The 14,846-nt window shown below is 34.7% G+C and overlaps 1 protein-coding gene across 1 annotated transcript in view; it reads left to right on the top strand.

Annotated features, from left to right (window-relative positions):
* The first annotated feature begins 1,511 nt into the window (after positions 1 to 1,511).
* LOC131028727 (importin beta-like SAD2) overlaps positions 1,512 to 14,846 on the top strand; it is a 28,549-nt gene continuing 15,214 nt past the window's right edge. Inside the window, exons 1-13 of the mRNA XM_057959066.2 lie at positions 1,512 to 1,872; positions 5,976 to 6,111; positions 6,191 to 6,278; positions 7,222 to 7,371; positions 7,498 to 7,660; positions 7,779 to 7,963; positions 8,319 to 8,492; positions 9,721 to 9,866; positions 10,059 to 10,182; positions 10,291 to 10,471; positions 14,213 to 14,372; positions 14,512 to 14,553; positions 14,639 to 14,757. Of these exons, the coding sequence (XP_057815049.2) occupies positions 1,783 to 1,872; positions 5,976 to 6,111; positions 6,191 to 6,278; positions 7,222 to 7,371; positions 7,498 to 7,660; positions 7,779 to 7,963; positions 8,319 to 8,492; positions 9,721 to 9,866; positions 10,059 to 10,182; positions 10,291 to 10,471; positions 14,213 to 14,372; positions 14,512 to 14,553; positions 14,639 to 14,757 (1,758 nt within the window). The 5' untranslated portion in view covers positions 1,512 to 1,782. The remainder of the gene's footprint in view (positions 1,873 to 5,975; positions 6,112 to 6,190; positions 6,279 to 7,221; positions 7,372 to 7,497; positions 7,661 to 7,778; positions 7,964 to 8,318; positions 8,493 to 9,720; positions 9,867 to 10,058; positions 10,183 to 10,290; positions 10,472 to 14,212; positions 14,373 to 14,511; positions 14,554 to 14,638; positions 14,758 to 14,846) is intronic.

Below are 14,846 nucleotides of genomic sequence, written 5' to 3'. Positions count from 1 at the left end.
AGATAGAGCCCATAATAAATTATACATAAATCAACTTTAACTATAAAACTTTATAAGTGTTAGACAGAGGAAAAACTAAATGGTCCTTTTAAGTTCTTGCTGGGCTTAATTTAGGATTTTATTGTAGGTGCTCAATCTAGTTGAAGATGGTGCACTAATGCTAATTGAGTCACATAAGTTTTGATTTGAGGAATATTATATATCAAAAAATAAGGTTCAGGCTTAAATTTATTAACCACATCAAAACAGCTAAACAATGTGCTAAACTCATGCAATTAGGAAAAATGTAAAGGTACACACTTTTCTTCTTTATGATTACTTCTTCATATCAAATTGTTGTGATTCATTTACTAAAGATCCTTAACTCACATGGAATCTATCAAAATGCCATTTCATCCAATACAAAATAAAGTACACACATAATTGATTCTTGTAACTTTAATTCTTTATTTCACTAAATATATTTATTTTTCGTTGCTCTTTTCAAGCATTAACATGAGACCAATACACTCTTTTCAAACACTAATTAATGTCACAAGACATTATACAATATCAACAAGGAGTGGAATGTAATAACATGACTACATTAACAAAAAGTCTTATCTTTTATCTTAATTTTGATAGCCATTTATACTGTTAAAAATTAATATTTAATCATAAAATAATTATTAAGTAAATCAAATAGCTCAAAATTTATTATCTCTTGACATTTCTTAGATAGATATATTTGATACGGATAATATGTGACCAACACAAACTTCTTTAAAAATCTATAATGAAAGACCAAAAGTTCAAAGTTCAAAATTCAAAATCTATGTGACCAGCTCAAAATTTTTCAAAAATTCAAATTAAAAATCTATAATGAAAGACCAAAAGTCACAACTTAAAATTTCACATTAAATATTCCTTTGAGAAATTTGAATCCAAGAAAATGAAAACCAATACCTTAGCCAATCTTAGATATATGTATTTGATATGGATAATATGTGACCAACACAAACTTCATTAAAAAATTCTAACTAAAAATCTATAATGAAAGACCAAAAGTCACAACTTAAAATTTCACATTAAATATTCCTTCAAAATTTTTTTGAATCTAGGAAAATGAAAACCCAATATCTTAGCCAATTAAAATTATCCACTTCAACATCTAAGAATATTAATAATGTTCTTGACCAATTCAAATCATCCACTTCAACATCTAAGAATATGACCAATTAAAATCACCCACTTCACCATCTAAGAATATTAATAGTGTCCTTGACCAATTAAAATCATCCACTGCTACAAATATCAGTAGTGCAATTAAAAATCCCAACATTATTAAATGATAAAATTAAGAAAAATGCTTAAAAATCAGAGTCGTCGTATCGTAGTTAACACTCGTCGAAGTAAGTTTGGGCTACTAAACCCTAGGCGACATCCTAGGGTTAGATGGCAGGCTGGCGGGCAGATAATAAAGAAAACCAAAAACAAACAAACATACACACATATCAATCATATCACTAATATTATTCTTTACCAATTCTTCCGTCGTCTTTCTTCTTCTAACCAAGTAAATAACCTGTCATACTTCTTTTTATTCTTCTCTTTAGCATACCTTTCGAACGAGGGTTTTTCAAAGCTCACTCATACCTCCACACTGATCGGCTCGAGGTCGCGTGTTCGAAACCCCGAAATCCCCGGGGTTTTTGCAGAGGAAAGCAAAAATACGAAGAGACATATAGTCCGATCTTTGGTGGTGGGAGTTTACGAGTTCGAATCGTTGCATTAGCTGAGAAGATGGATCTTCCGAGCCTGGCAGTTATTCTTCAGGCAGCGCTCAGCCCCAATCCACACGAGAGAAAGGCGGCGGAAGAGAGCCTCAATCAGGTACAAAGCATTGAGGATTGCTTTCGTCTTTAGTCTTCACTGGTCCTTATTAAAATATTCGGTCACATGGAAAGCACCAAGACTAGAAATTTAGCTCTTTATTTTGTTTGTTTGCACCGCGGGGCAGGGGATTGCTTTGCTTTATTGTTTTCTCGAGGACAAAAATGGCTGAGATCATGTATGGCCATGGATTCTCATGTGAGTAGAATTCCGCAACATCAACGACCCAAACTTGCTCCGCGGATGTGGGAGTGGATCTGAAACGTCCACGCGGTTCATTTTCCCCTTCTATGGATGCTTTTTCAGTGACTTTTTGTTACAAGATTGAAAGAATCTGTTAAGATTTTTTTCCAAAGATGCTGGAATGGATCCGAGCTTGATATTCTTTTACTTAGATTGCAGGAATCTGTCCTCAGAGTATCTAGTCTAATCCCTAATGCTGCCAATGGTGTATTGTAACTATATAGTATGTACTCAGTTTATAAATGCCGGAATGTTTCTGAATTAGATATTCTGTTATTGGATTGTAAGAATCTGCCCTCAGAGTACCTTGTCTAATGCCTGATGCTGCTCGTGGTGTGATACCGTTCATTATTTTAAGTAGACAGAGTTAGTTCATATATGCCAAATGATTTTAAACTGTATATTTTGTATTAGATTGTAGGAATCTGCCTTCAGAGTACCTAGTCAAATGCTTGATCCTGCCTGCGGTGTGTATATTTGTCGTTATTTTAAGTATACAGTGTAGACTTAGTTCATACGTGCTGGAATGAATCTAAACTAGATGTTTTGTTATCAGATTGTAGGAATCTGCTCTCAAAGTACATAGTCTAATGCCAAATGCTGGCTATTGAAATTATACTGTTCACTGTATCAAACAGACGATGCAGACTTAGTTTAAATATACTGACATGGACCTTAACTTGATATCTTTCTTAGATTGTAAGAATCTGCCCTAGTTTAATGCTGATACTTAAGAGTATTTAGCTCATTGCTTATTGTATCATGTGTATGGTAGAGACTTGCTTCAAAGGTGTGGGAATGGATCTGGACCATCCATGTGGTTTTCCTCTCTACTGGACTCTGTCTTGGTGATGTTTTGTTATTAGATCGTAGGAATCATCTCAGATTTATTCTAATGATGCTGTGATAAATATGAACCTCAAAATTTGTTGTTATATGTAAGAATCTGCCCTTGGAGTACCTAGTTTAATGCTGATGCTAATGTATTACAGATACAGCTCACCGTATCAAGGAAACGGTAGATGCTAACTGCAAAGATATGGTTTTGGATCTGAACCGCCTAGAATATTTCCTCTCTGTTTGATGCTGTCTAAGTGATGTGTTTTGTTGTTCAATTGTAACAAACTGTGCAGATTTGCTCCTGAGATGCCAGAAATGGTTCTAGCCCTGAATGTAAAATACTTTTTAAGTAAAATAAAAATTTCAGAAAAGTAAAGAGAAAAAATGACATGCCATCTTCGGTAAGCAAAATCTTATGTAATCTAGTCTATATTAACTTCCATTACATAGAAGCTATACTTTAGAATGATAAAAGTAGATACAAGTTGGTTAAGGTTGGAGATGTTGAAAAGGTTTAATGTGCACAGCTGAGAAGTTGAGAAAACACGATTTCGTAAAATTGAGGTTTTCTGCTACCATGGTTCAATGTAACATTGTGTAAGAAAGGTTTAACATGATGACAAGTGGAATTGATAGAAATGTGCACAGGAGCCAAACCACTTCCCATAACTGACTGTATCCTTTTCGTAAAATCTCCACATACAAAGATCTTAGCCAAAATTACTAAGTTTCTGGTTTGTCCAGCAGAGGTCCTGTATCTGGGCCTGACTTGAACCTTGTTCGGTGTGGCCAGGGATTTGCTTAGGAGGTGGCAAAAATACCGTGGGTTCATCCTAGACAAACTCATGAAGAACCAAGTAGAACCCGGTGGATGCACCAGGCACATCAGGGCCCACAATCATGTGCCCTGTCTTAATCCTCCTCAAATTGCATTAAGAAGTTTAAAAGACCTTTGATTTTTGTTCTTGTCTTGACATTTGACGAAAGAAAAATGACAACAGCTGGTTGCTCTGCATTCGCACCACCAAGCAGGGCAGGCAAGTGGAAGATGCAGCATGTGAGTGGCTTTTCATTGGTGGAAACAAAAGACGTATTTACAGTCTGCTTGTTTCATTGTTCCCCATGCAGCAGACCTATGGAAACACATTGCTTGTATGGAAAGCCTCCAGAGAAATGTGGATGCGTGCCCAGATGATTTTTTATTTTTGAACCTATATTTGTTTGTTTTTGATTTTAATTAATAAAGTTTGTTTCATCTATTTCTACTTTAATTAGTTTTAGCTTTCTTTAATCAATAAGTCTGTATTTTTGATAAGCAAGAAGGGATTATTTCGACTGGCCTCCACACCGGTGGAGGTCACAAGGGAGGGACTTCTTCCCCTTGGACATGTTTAACTTAGAAGTCATGTAATCAACTCTAATCAACCTAGAAGCCACTATGGAAGTCCAAGAGCCACAATCTGGATTTCCAACTATTGATGTCACTTTGGGAATTCAAACATGGATCTCTGTCTTGGGAACCTTATGGCCTTTCCATTTAAGCACAACCCTATTGACAATTAGTAATAGCGTTTTGTGAGGAAGGGTGTTTATTTATTATGGGAAGGCCTTTTATGGTTTAAGAATTTAAATATAAATGTTTCAAGGATATAATGGGAATTTGGATCTAATGAAGGCTATGTACACACACACACACACACACGCACGCACATGCACGTACACACACATTGAAAACAAACCCAACCCCATTCTTTTTTTTGGGCTTAAATATGTTAACCAGACCTGTGAACCTGGACCCAAACCCAAGCCAGAACTTGAACCGGTAACCTAGCAAGATTATTGATCAACAGTTCAGGTGTATCATGCACTCTTTTTTTGGGATGTACATCCTACTTTTTTTAAGCATCTATATTTGTATGGGAGAGAAGTTAAAGATTTTTAGGACTGCACACAATACTTTGTAATATTGTATACGCTGAGATTACTCTGTTTCTCTTTATAGGATGAACCAATGTATAGTTGCCCCAATTCATATGAATGGTCAAAGATTTGGTGACTGGAATAAATGCAACACCTGTGGTTTATATTGGAGCGTCTGAACCATAACTTATTAATATATCGACAGTAAAATTGGCATCATAGCATTTTCCTTTGTTAGCAAGGGCTTATACATTTTGCAATGGCCCCCCAATTGGTAAACATGGGAAATTTAAAAAGTGCTAAGGCCTTTAGATTAAAAAGAATTTTGGAGAATGCTAGTAGCTCTTATCATGACAAATGTTCAAAACAGGTGCTAAAGCATAGGAGTAAGTGTTTTGCTAGGCCAATATTCTTGATTTTATTATTTATATATATATGAGGATATTTGCCCTTACAACTTGCCGAAGTTTCCAATTTACTGCCTGTAATATAATAAACATGTCTTCTGATAAGCACATTTTCATCACAAAGTCACAAAGTTTGGGGCTTGGATACAGGAAGAACTCAATATGACATCAGTAAACCTAATCGAGAATGATTTTTTCTAACATAGATGATCTTGTCTTTGTTATACTGTCTCAGTATTGTTGCATTTTACCAAACACCATTGTGCTGCAATAAATGTTTACTGAATGCAGGGGATTGTCTTGACTAGATTAACAATGGAGTGTTAGCTTACACTAGATATGTATCAAAAATTATTTTGATTTAGAACGTTAATGTTTTGATGGAAGGAATATTGTAGTGATGGCATGTGGCACCTGATACTTCAGATTATGTTAACATCATGCTTTGAATATGAAGCATATTACATAATCTAGTTTTCTAGTTTTGGGTATTGTTTAATGCTCTTCATCTCTATTTCAGTGGCAGCTCTGGAATTGAATAATGAAATAATTTTTGGGTTTGGTATTAGGCTTCTTTTGCTTGGAAGATATATAGACATCTTTGACATCTTTGCTGTAAGATGTCTTTGCTTGCTGTTAATGCTTTACGTGTTATTTAAGAAAGTTTTCATGATGCTTATGTTTGTGTAACAGTATCAGTACACACCTCAGCATCTTGTCAGGCTTCTACAAATTATTGTTGACGTAAACTGTGAGCTGGCAGTACGACAGGTTGCAAGCATCCACTTCAAGAACTTTATAGGCAAAAACTGGGCACCTCATGAACCTGGTGCGTTTATATCCCATATTTATGTTTTATTTGAATTTATTTGCATGTGATTTCCTGAAATTGAGCAAAATGGTGGCAGGAGAACAGCAGAAGATATCACAAGCCGATAAGGCAACAGTTAGAGAAAATTTGCTTCAATTCATAGCCTGTGTTCCTCCTTTGCTGAGGTACGTAGTTAGTACACTTTTTATCAGTCAAGAAATTTTAGCTATGGATTATTCTTGCAATAATTTATCTATATTTCTTCCACTTGTTTATCTTGATTTAATTTTTCCTACAAATATGTTTACGACTCTTCTTTTTGTAGAATTTGGCTATCTAATTGGTGCAAATCCATGTTCTTAGCTCAATTTAACTAAGAAAAATTCCTTTCTTAAGTGTACAGTATTTTCTCATGCAGATTGTGCCTGCTGTATGTCATTTGGGCAGACTCTAGTTTTATATGCATTGGAGTATATAATTTGAAATGTTTTAATTGATAATGTAAAATCACGACTTCAATGAATGCACACATGCGTATTTTGTAAACAGATTATGTTATCTTGTGCATGCTTGACAGCTTATTGCTTTGAGTGATACCACAGTTGTGATTTTTTCCTAATTTGGCTTGCAATTGTTTGTACAATTTCTGTTTTTTGTGGTCTGATTTGCTCTAGGTATTCTTAAGGTTCGAGTTACACCTACTTTGTAAACATATTACTTCATTTTGTGCATGAATTACAGTTTTTTGATCCCAGTGATCCCAATCTTGTTGGAATTTTTCTTTTTTTTGTCTCACAAACATTTGTGCTGTTTTTGGATTTTCTGATCTGATTTGCTTATGGTTGTAGTCTTGTAGATATACGGATATACCTATTTAGTAAACATACTTTTTTTTCTAAAATTTTTTACTTCATTTTGCTTTGAGTGATGTCAGAATTACAGGATTTGTTTTTCCAATCTGTATTTACGCTTACACAATTTTTTGGATTTTCTGCTAATTTCCTTTTGGTGTTATATTTATTTTTTCATTTTTTCATCAACATTACAAGTTGTAGATGCAAATATCTTATTTGGTCATTTTTAAGGGCTTTAATGCAACTAATTTGCATATCCTGTTTATGTCTACAGAGCACAGTTTGCAGAATGCCTTAAAACTATTATAAATGCAGATTATCCAGAGCAATGGCCTAACCTTCTTCCTTGGGTCAAACACAATTTGCAAGATCAGCAAGTATATGCTGCTTTATATGTACTAAGAATTCTTTCAAGGAAGTACGAGTAAGTATTTGTTTTTGGGTGTCTTGACTTTTTCTTTAGGTCAATCTTTGAGTAAGAATTTCCTTCCTATTTAAACTATTAGTCTCCATGTGACTTGAGTCATTTATTTGATGTGTGTATGTCAAGGTTCAAGTCTGAGGATGAGCGAACTCCCGTCTATCTTATCATTGATGAGGCATTTCCTCCTCTACTTAATATTTTCAACCGCCTTGTTCAAGTTTCAAATCCTACATTGGAGATAGCAGAGCTTATCAAGCTTATTTGTAAAATATTTTGGTCATCTATATACGTATGTATGCTTTTGCATTCAGATAATACACTTAATTACTTAACTTATTTTTGACTGTGCACTTTATTTTTTGCTGTAATTTTAGATTTTGAATTTATGTAGTGATGTGGCCATGCAGTTAGAGGTGCCCAAGCAACTCTTTGATCCCAACATCTTTAATGCTTGGATGGTCCTGTTTTTAGCTATGCTGGAAAGACCAGTTCCTTCAGAAGGGCAACCAACTGATCCAGAACAGCGCAAATCTTGGGAATGGTGGAAAGTAAAGAAGTGGACAGTGCATATCATGAATCGACTATACACACGGTGAGCTTAAGCAAGTTAGTTAACATTTGTAGACTCTGTAAAAGATTGTGCTTGTTCAAATGTTCTTTAAGATGTATAATCGGTGTAATTAGGGGAACTGAGAAAGTGAAAATCAGTAACACTAGAATCTACCGTCAAGCCTTTAACAATCTTTTTTGTAGAAATTGTTTTACAGAGTTTGTTGTCATAAGAGAATAGTCTAAAAATGTAATCCTCTGAAAATTTAACTAGATATTGTTGATATATTTGTCTCTTATGATAGTCTACTAATTTGTCTGCACGTACAATTTTGGATTTATCTTGATAGTCATGCTACAATGTGATTAGATTGTAATGGGTTTTTTATGCTCTGCAGATTTGGAGATCCGAAACTTCTTAAGCCAGAAAACAAGCCATTTGCTCAAATGTTTCAGAAACATTTTGCAGGGAAAATTTTAGAATGCCATCTAAACTTGTTGAATGTTATTCGTCAGGGGGGTTACCTTCCAGATAGGGTGACCAATCTTATCCTCCAGTATTTGAGCAGCAGGTAGGTTTTGCTAAGTTTCTTCATAAACAATGCATTTTTTGTAAAGTTGTTATGAACTATACTTGTATGTGATCTGTGTTGCCTGTTAACAGACAACTAGTTAATTACTTAATATTTTATTGTTTTGATTTATGGAGTTCTAAAAATTATATTTCACGAGTTGAGTTTTCATCTAAAGATCATACATATGCTTATTAAAAACCTCTGAAAATTGGGCATGCGTTATTCTTGGTCTGTAGTCATCAAATTCAAAAGGGTCTCTGGTTGTTTGAGTGAGTTTTTTTGAGTTATCTCTGTAGAGTAAATTGCATATAATTTCTTTTTGCCAATTAGAACATGTCTGTAGAAAGGTTGGATGATTGGTGTCTTTCTGTCATTCCTCATTTTTCTGTGTGGTGCTATTTATGATATTCTTAACTAAATTACTATAGGGATCATAAGTTTAAAAATATTAAAGAGGAAGATCCCAGGGATGGTGATTTTATCAGTCAGGACTAATTGTAATGACAATGGCACAACAATTGAAAGATTAATCTCTATGACCAGTGTGGAATTATGATGGTTCATCAAATTGGAACTTGGATAGTGAAACTACAAACAAAACTATGTTTCTCAAATTAGTAATATGATGAACACAAATATGCTTTTGTTTGATTGAATTGCTTACCTGCCAATTGATTGTATGGTCTTTGAAACTTTTCGTGTTACTTGTACCTTTTTCAAGCTTGTTTTGAAAGCAGATTAAAATCTGCATTTATAGAATACACTAATCTTCAAGTGAACTGGAATAGATACTGTTTTTAAATTAATTTGATTTCATGAAAGCAGTTAATCAAAGAACAATTTTGCTTATTTTATAGCATTTACAGCGAATGTTGCCATGGAATTATTTTGCTCACAAAGGAGTTACCAATTGATTATCTTTTCCCTGTTTTAGAAATGTTTATTTCAAAGTGACCTATCTAGCTTGAGAAACTGCTAGTCTTGTACCTATTTATAACATGAGTTAATGTCAGTAAAGCAACATTATTGTACATTCACATAGTTTGAAAAGCTGATTATTTGATGTGTTAAGGACTTAAAACTGATTGCTTACGGACAATGCATTGATCCAGTAAATAGAGGTTTTAAGTTTTTAACTTTTATAACTGTATGCACATGGTCCTTGCTGTGATCCACTATTTGACAATGCAAATGTGAACCTAATTTATTCCTTGTTTGTTTGTAGCATTTCCAAGTCCAATACATATCAACTTTTAAAGCCACAACTTGATATAGTGCTTTTCGAAATTATCTTTCCTCTTATGTGCTTCAATGATAATGATGAAACACTCTGGCGTGAAGACCCTCATGAATATGTCAGGAAAGGTTATGGTGGGTTTCTGCCTTTTTTTTGCAATGCAGATATCTTTTTTTAGTTGTCCAGAATATGCGACTATTACTGTAAAAGTTTTTCACAAAAATTCTGTGAGCTGACAAAAACTTAACAACAAAGCATATTATCATTTCTTCTGAATTGTTTTTTTGGCAAAGCTTTCCTTCCTTACAATGAGTCAGTTGTTGCAGATATCATTGAAGATCTGTACAGTCCCCGTACTGCATCCATTGATTTCATTGCAGAGCTGGTGCGGAAACGTGGAAAGGAAAACCTCCAGAGATTCCTTTCCTTTGTTGGAAAAATATTTGTCAGGTGAGGAATTTGTGCTTAGAATTGGACATATTGAAAATTCAACTTTCCGGCTATTGCACAAGATTTTATGGTTCCTTAAAAGTGTACTGTTTGAATTCTTCTTTGCAGCTATGAGGAGGCAGCTCCAGGCTACAAACCATATAGGCAGAAAGATGGCGCTCTTTTAGCCATTGGGGCCTTATGTGATAAGTTGAAGCAGACTGAGCCATACAAATCTCAGCTGGAACAAATGCTAGTGCAGCACGTATTTCCTGAGTTTAGAAGCCAAGTTGGTCACTTGAGAGCAAAGGTTAGTCTATTTATGTACTCTCCTTGTTGATTGTGTAAAATTAATATACAGCAAAGTCTTTGCGCTGCTCTTTAATTTTCTGGAACTGTAGAACTTAAGCCTTTTCACTTTTCCATTAACTCAGTTTTGTTCTTGAATAATCTGAACACATCTTTTGGTTTGCTAATTCTTCATGATTTCAAAATTGATTAATTATTCATTACAGTTCTAGATGAGGCAACGTATAACATTTTCCATTACACAAGTTTTGGAAGTTGGCAGAAAATTTGAAACGTTGTCACCTATTCCCTGGAAATGGAAAGTCGTTTCCAGTTAAAGTTCAAGCTTCAGGTCAGTCTGAGTATGATGCTAATAAGCTTGCAGTATCACTCCATCGCCTGGTTGGTGGTAATGCATCTATCAGTGCTGAATGTGCTGTCAGCATTTGCAAAAAACTTAGGCTTTTTGAGGGGTTTTGCATCCTGGTTTTTGAAAGCTTGGCTGCACACTTGAAATGTAACTTAGAGGGTGGCTTCTCTAAGAACAATGAACTGCTTTTTGCTTGTTTTAGTGCTTACATTTACCCTCCTTGTTCAGGCATAATGCTAAGCTGTATGTACCATAATGCACATCCTTTTGTTGTGCTTGCTTTTAAATGCTCTTTGGGTATGAAAAAGTTGCTGTGCTCATTATACATTTATACTACTAATTTCTAAATGTTTTGGAGATATTCATTTTGCAAATGATCAACCATGATGCCCTTTAGCTAAGTTACTGGTCTGGGTAAGGAACTTGGTTCGGGTTTGTGGAACTAGCAAAAAATAAAATTGGGGCTGGGTTCGTACATACAAAAAACATATGCACATTTCAAAATCACTCAAAGCACGTTATATTTGCAGTCTAAAACCTGTAATTAAGTTAAGAATATCACATAGCATAATATGAATAACGAAAGCATCATAATCTCTAATGCCATTTAAAACATAAATGATAACTATTATAAAATATTCATTGTTCAAACTTCAAGTTCAGTATTAAAATTATAATATCAAGTTCAACAATCAATTTTTAGCTTCATAAAGACTTCTTAAATAATCAACATCAACATTATCATTGATATTAGATGATGTAAGAACATTTGAAGAACCACAAGCAGTGCCACTTCCACTCACACTAAAATTGTGCAACATGTTAGAAAGTGGAAGCATCTAACTCAGTTTGTGTTTACTCCATATCCCACTACTTCATGGGTATGCCCCTCATGGGTTCTGGGGGCAACATCCTTGGTGCATTTCCTGTTGCAATATATGAAGTTGAGGGGCATAGCCCTTGCCACTAAGCCCAAATGAAGACCTTCAAAAGTACACAAACTTTCATGGTGCACACCATTTTCATAATTTAAAAAAAGGCAAAATCAAGGTGGAAATTAAATAAAAAGCAAAAAAATGAACAGGTTCGCCCTAGGTTTGCTTGGGTTCTCCTGGATCCTCACCAGATTTGCTCAGGTTCATTTCAAACAAATCCAACCACACTCTCCTGCGTCCTGCCCATATGTGCAGGCAGATCGGACTTGAGCAAGGATCTGGCTCAGACCGAACCTGGAATGGTAACATAGCTCTTTAGGATCATGCTTTAAAAGTTTAAAACATATATTTGATGAATTATATTTCCATTCTTCCAAAGGGAAAACCTTTGCATTAGAAAAATAACACCTCTAAGCTAGTTGCTTGTATCTTGTGCTCCTTCTATGGAGCTCTTATTATAGCTCATCAATATGGTCATGTGTAGATTAAGATGTCAACTTGGTGAGAACATAGAATTCTAAAGTTGAAAGTATTTGGGTTTCCGTAAATGCCAGGTACTTACATATATTTGGCAACTATAGTGTTCCAACTTCCTATGGCTGATGTAAAAACAGCAAATATTTTTTTAAAAAGAATTATTCCTTTTCATGAAGTTACATGCTTTTAGGAATGTTGATTTAGAAAGCTTCCTGTTCAGATGTTTGTGCAGCACATCGACAATGTGCAATAAATTCTAGTGACTAAAGGCGAGAAATGTTTGCAATCAGCTAAGTGTATGATAGTAAATAGCAATCCCAAAGGCGGAATTGGCTACTTGTTACTTCTGGTTCTGTAAACAATATGTTAATATAGAAGGAAATACATCCATCTATGTAACTTGAAGGGATTGCTTTCTACTGTTATTATAGACAATGATAGCTTGGGTACAGTGTTGTAATTTCCCCTTCTGCAATTGCCCTAAATCTTGCCCAATCACCTGTCAAAGTCTACTGACTTTACCTTGATTAATTATGAAATCAGATATTCTGTTTGGATCAATTGACTTGCTTGTCTCTTTCAATGTTTGATCTGGAATTATTATGTGATCCGCTTTATATCTTATGACTTATCTGCTCTTTATGAGCAGTAATGATAATTGAATTGTTTCCATTCTATGATTATCAGTCTGCTGATAACTGATTGCAGATCCGTATGTCTGATCTGATCTCTTGCTTTTCATTCCATTGATCATTCAATATAGACATCTACATTGATGATTTAATTGCTCTATGGCTGAGAATTTAACCCCACTTGCTGGTTGATGATTCTGTTGATCTGCTTATTCTATAACCCAATATAATTTATTATAAATGATCCAATTCCCCATGGCTAATTGATGCCTGTAACTTAATAACAGTACTGATCTAGTCTGATCGGTGGTCATATCACTGAAGGCTTTTGATTCCTTTCCTTTATGTCACTCAATGTGGGGGAGAGGTCGCCCTTCTTCATCATGTATGCCATTTGGCAAGAGACACACCCTTTCACCCTTAGCACCCTTTGAAAGAGTGTGACCCTTTATTATTTCTGCCCTTTGAAAGGGACACAACCTTTCACAATCAGTTCTGCACTCCTCATTTAAATCAGATCCGCACTTCCGATTTCCAAATTATCCCCCTCAAATGAGGTTCTCTTCTCCCTTTTATATCTAATGTTTGAGGGAGTCACAACCTTTCATTTTATGTCTTTTGACCATTCATTAACTTAATTAAAATTTAATTATATTTAATTATACTTGTATATTTTAATTTGAAATTTTATTATTATTATTCACCATTAACTTGTATTTCAAAGTGGGGACATTACAAGTGTGTTTGAATCAATGAATATAGAGGTGGGACAAAGGTTCATTGATGTAGGTAAGCTTTGAAGAACTTACTTTTCTGCACATTAAACAATAAAGGGGAGAAATCCATGCACTCCAAGTGGAACCCTAGAGCAGACCTGCAAATTAGTGTTTCTTGCAGCTGATATCATTGATGTAGTTTCCTATTATCTTTTGTAAACAAGATTAGCCTATGGCTTTAACTGTGATATTATGAAATATGGTTGGATTGTAAAGAAATTGGTTGATGCAGTTCAATGTTTTTTTTCCAAAACCTTAATCCTAGCCACTTTGGGCAATTTAGAAATTTTGTGAGTTTTTGGATAACAATTGATACAATAATGGTCCATGTTAAATGAATACAATGCAGTAGAGTTCCCTGACATTTTAATTGTGAAATAATTCTTGTCTGAGAGGTATGCCCTTTAACACTTGTTTAGTATGGTATTTAGGGATATTATTATATGACATTTACATGGAAAAAGCATTCAAAGATATTTTAAAAATAATAATGGCATATTTTAGTTGACATATTTAGGTAGAGATATTTGAGTGTGAAGTTTGACACCTAAATTCTTTGCTTTGGTTTTGCAGGCTGCGTGGGTAGCAGGCCAGTATGCAAGTATCACTTTTGCAGAGCAGAGGAATTTCAGTGCAGCCTTACATAGTGTTGTAGCTGGATTGCGAGATCCTGAGTTGCCAGTGCGTGTAGATTCTGTATTTGCTTTGAGATCTTTTGTGGAGGCTTGCAAAGGTATATTTTGGGATCATTTTCATTATACTCTTCTTTCTCGATCAATAAAAGATCATATTGGTTGTCAATTGTACTGTAAATCTTGTAAATATTATGAAATATCTATGTTTGATCTAAAGTTGTCAGACTATTTTTACAGATTTGAATGAAATTCGGCCAATCCTACCGCAACTGCTCGATGGTGAGTAATAGTTTAGACTGTTCCTTGATTTGGTTTCACCAAAGCAATTTGGTTGATAGCAGTTGGTTCTGTTTTATTTTCTCAGAGTTCTTCAAGCTTATGAATGAAGTTGAGAATGAGGATCTTGTGTTCACTCTTGAAACTATTGTGGATAAATTTGGGGAAGAGATGGCACCTTATGCACTTGGATTATGCCAGAACCTGGTTTGTTTCTCTATGCTATGCTTAAATAGAGGATAATTGCCTGGTTATTCTATTACTTGGTTTGATATTTATTATCATGGTTATTCCTT

Source organism: Cryptomeria japonica, chromosome 5 (genome assembly GCF_030272615.1).
Source record: "Cryptomeria japonica chromosome 5, Sugi_1.0, whole genome shotgun sequence".
Taxonomy (NCBI): domain Eukaryota; kingdom Viridiplantae; phylum Streptophyta; class Pinopsida; order Cupressales; family Cupressaceae; genus Cryptomeria; species Cryptomeria japonica.
The sequence above is the reverse complement of the archived record's forward strand: the minus strand, read 5'-3'. Positions and strand labels throughout refer to the sequence as shown.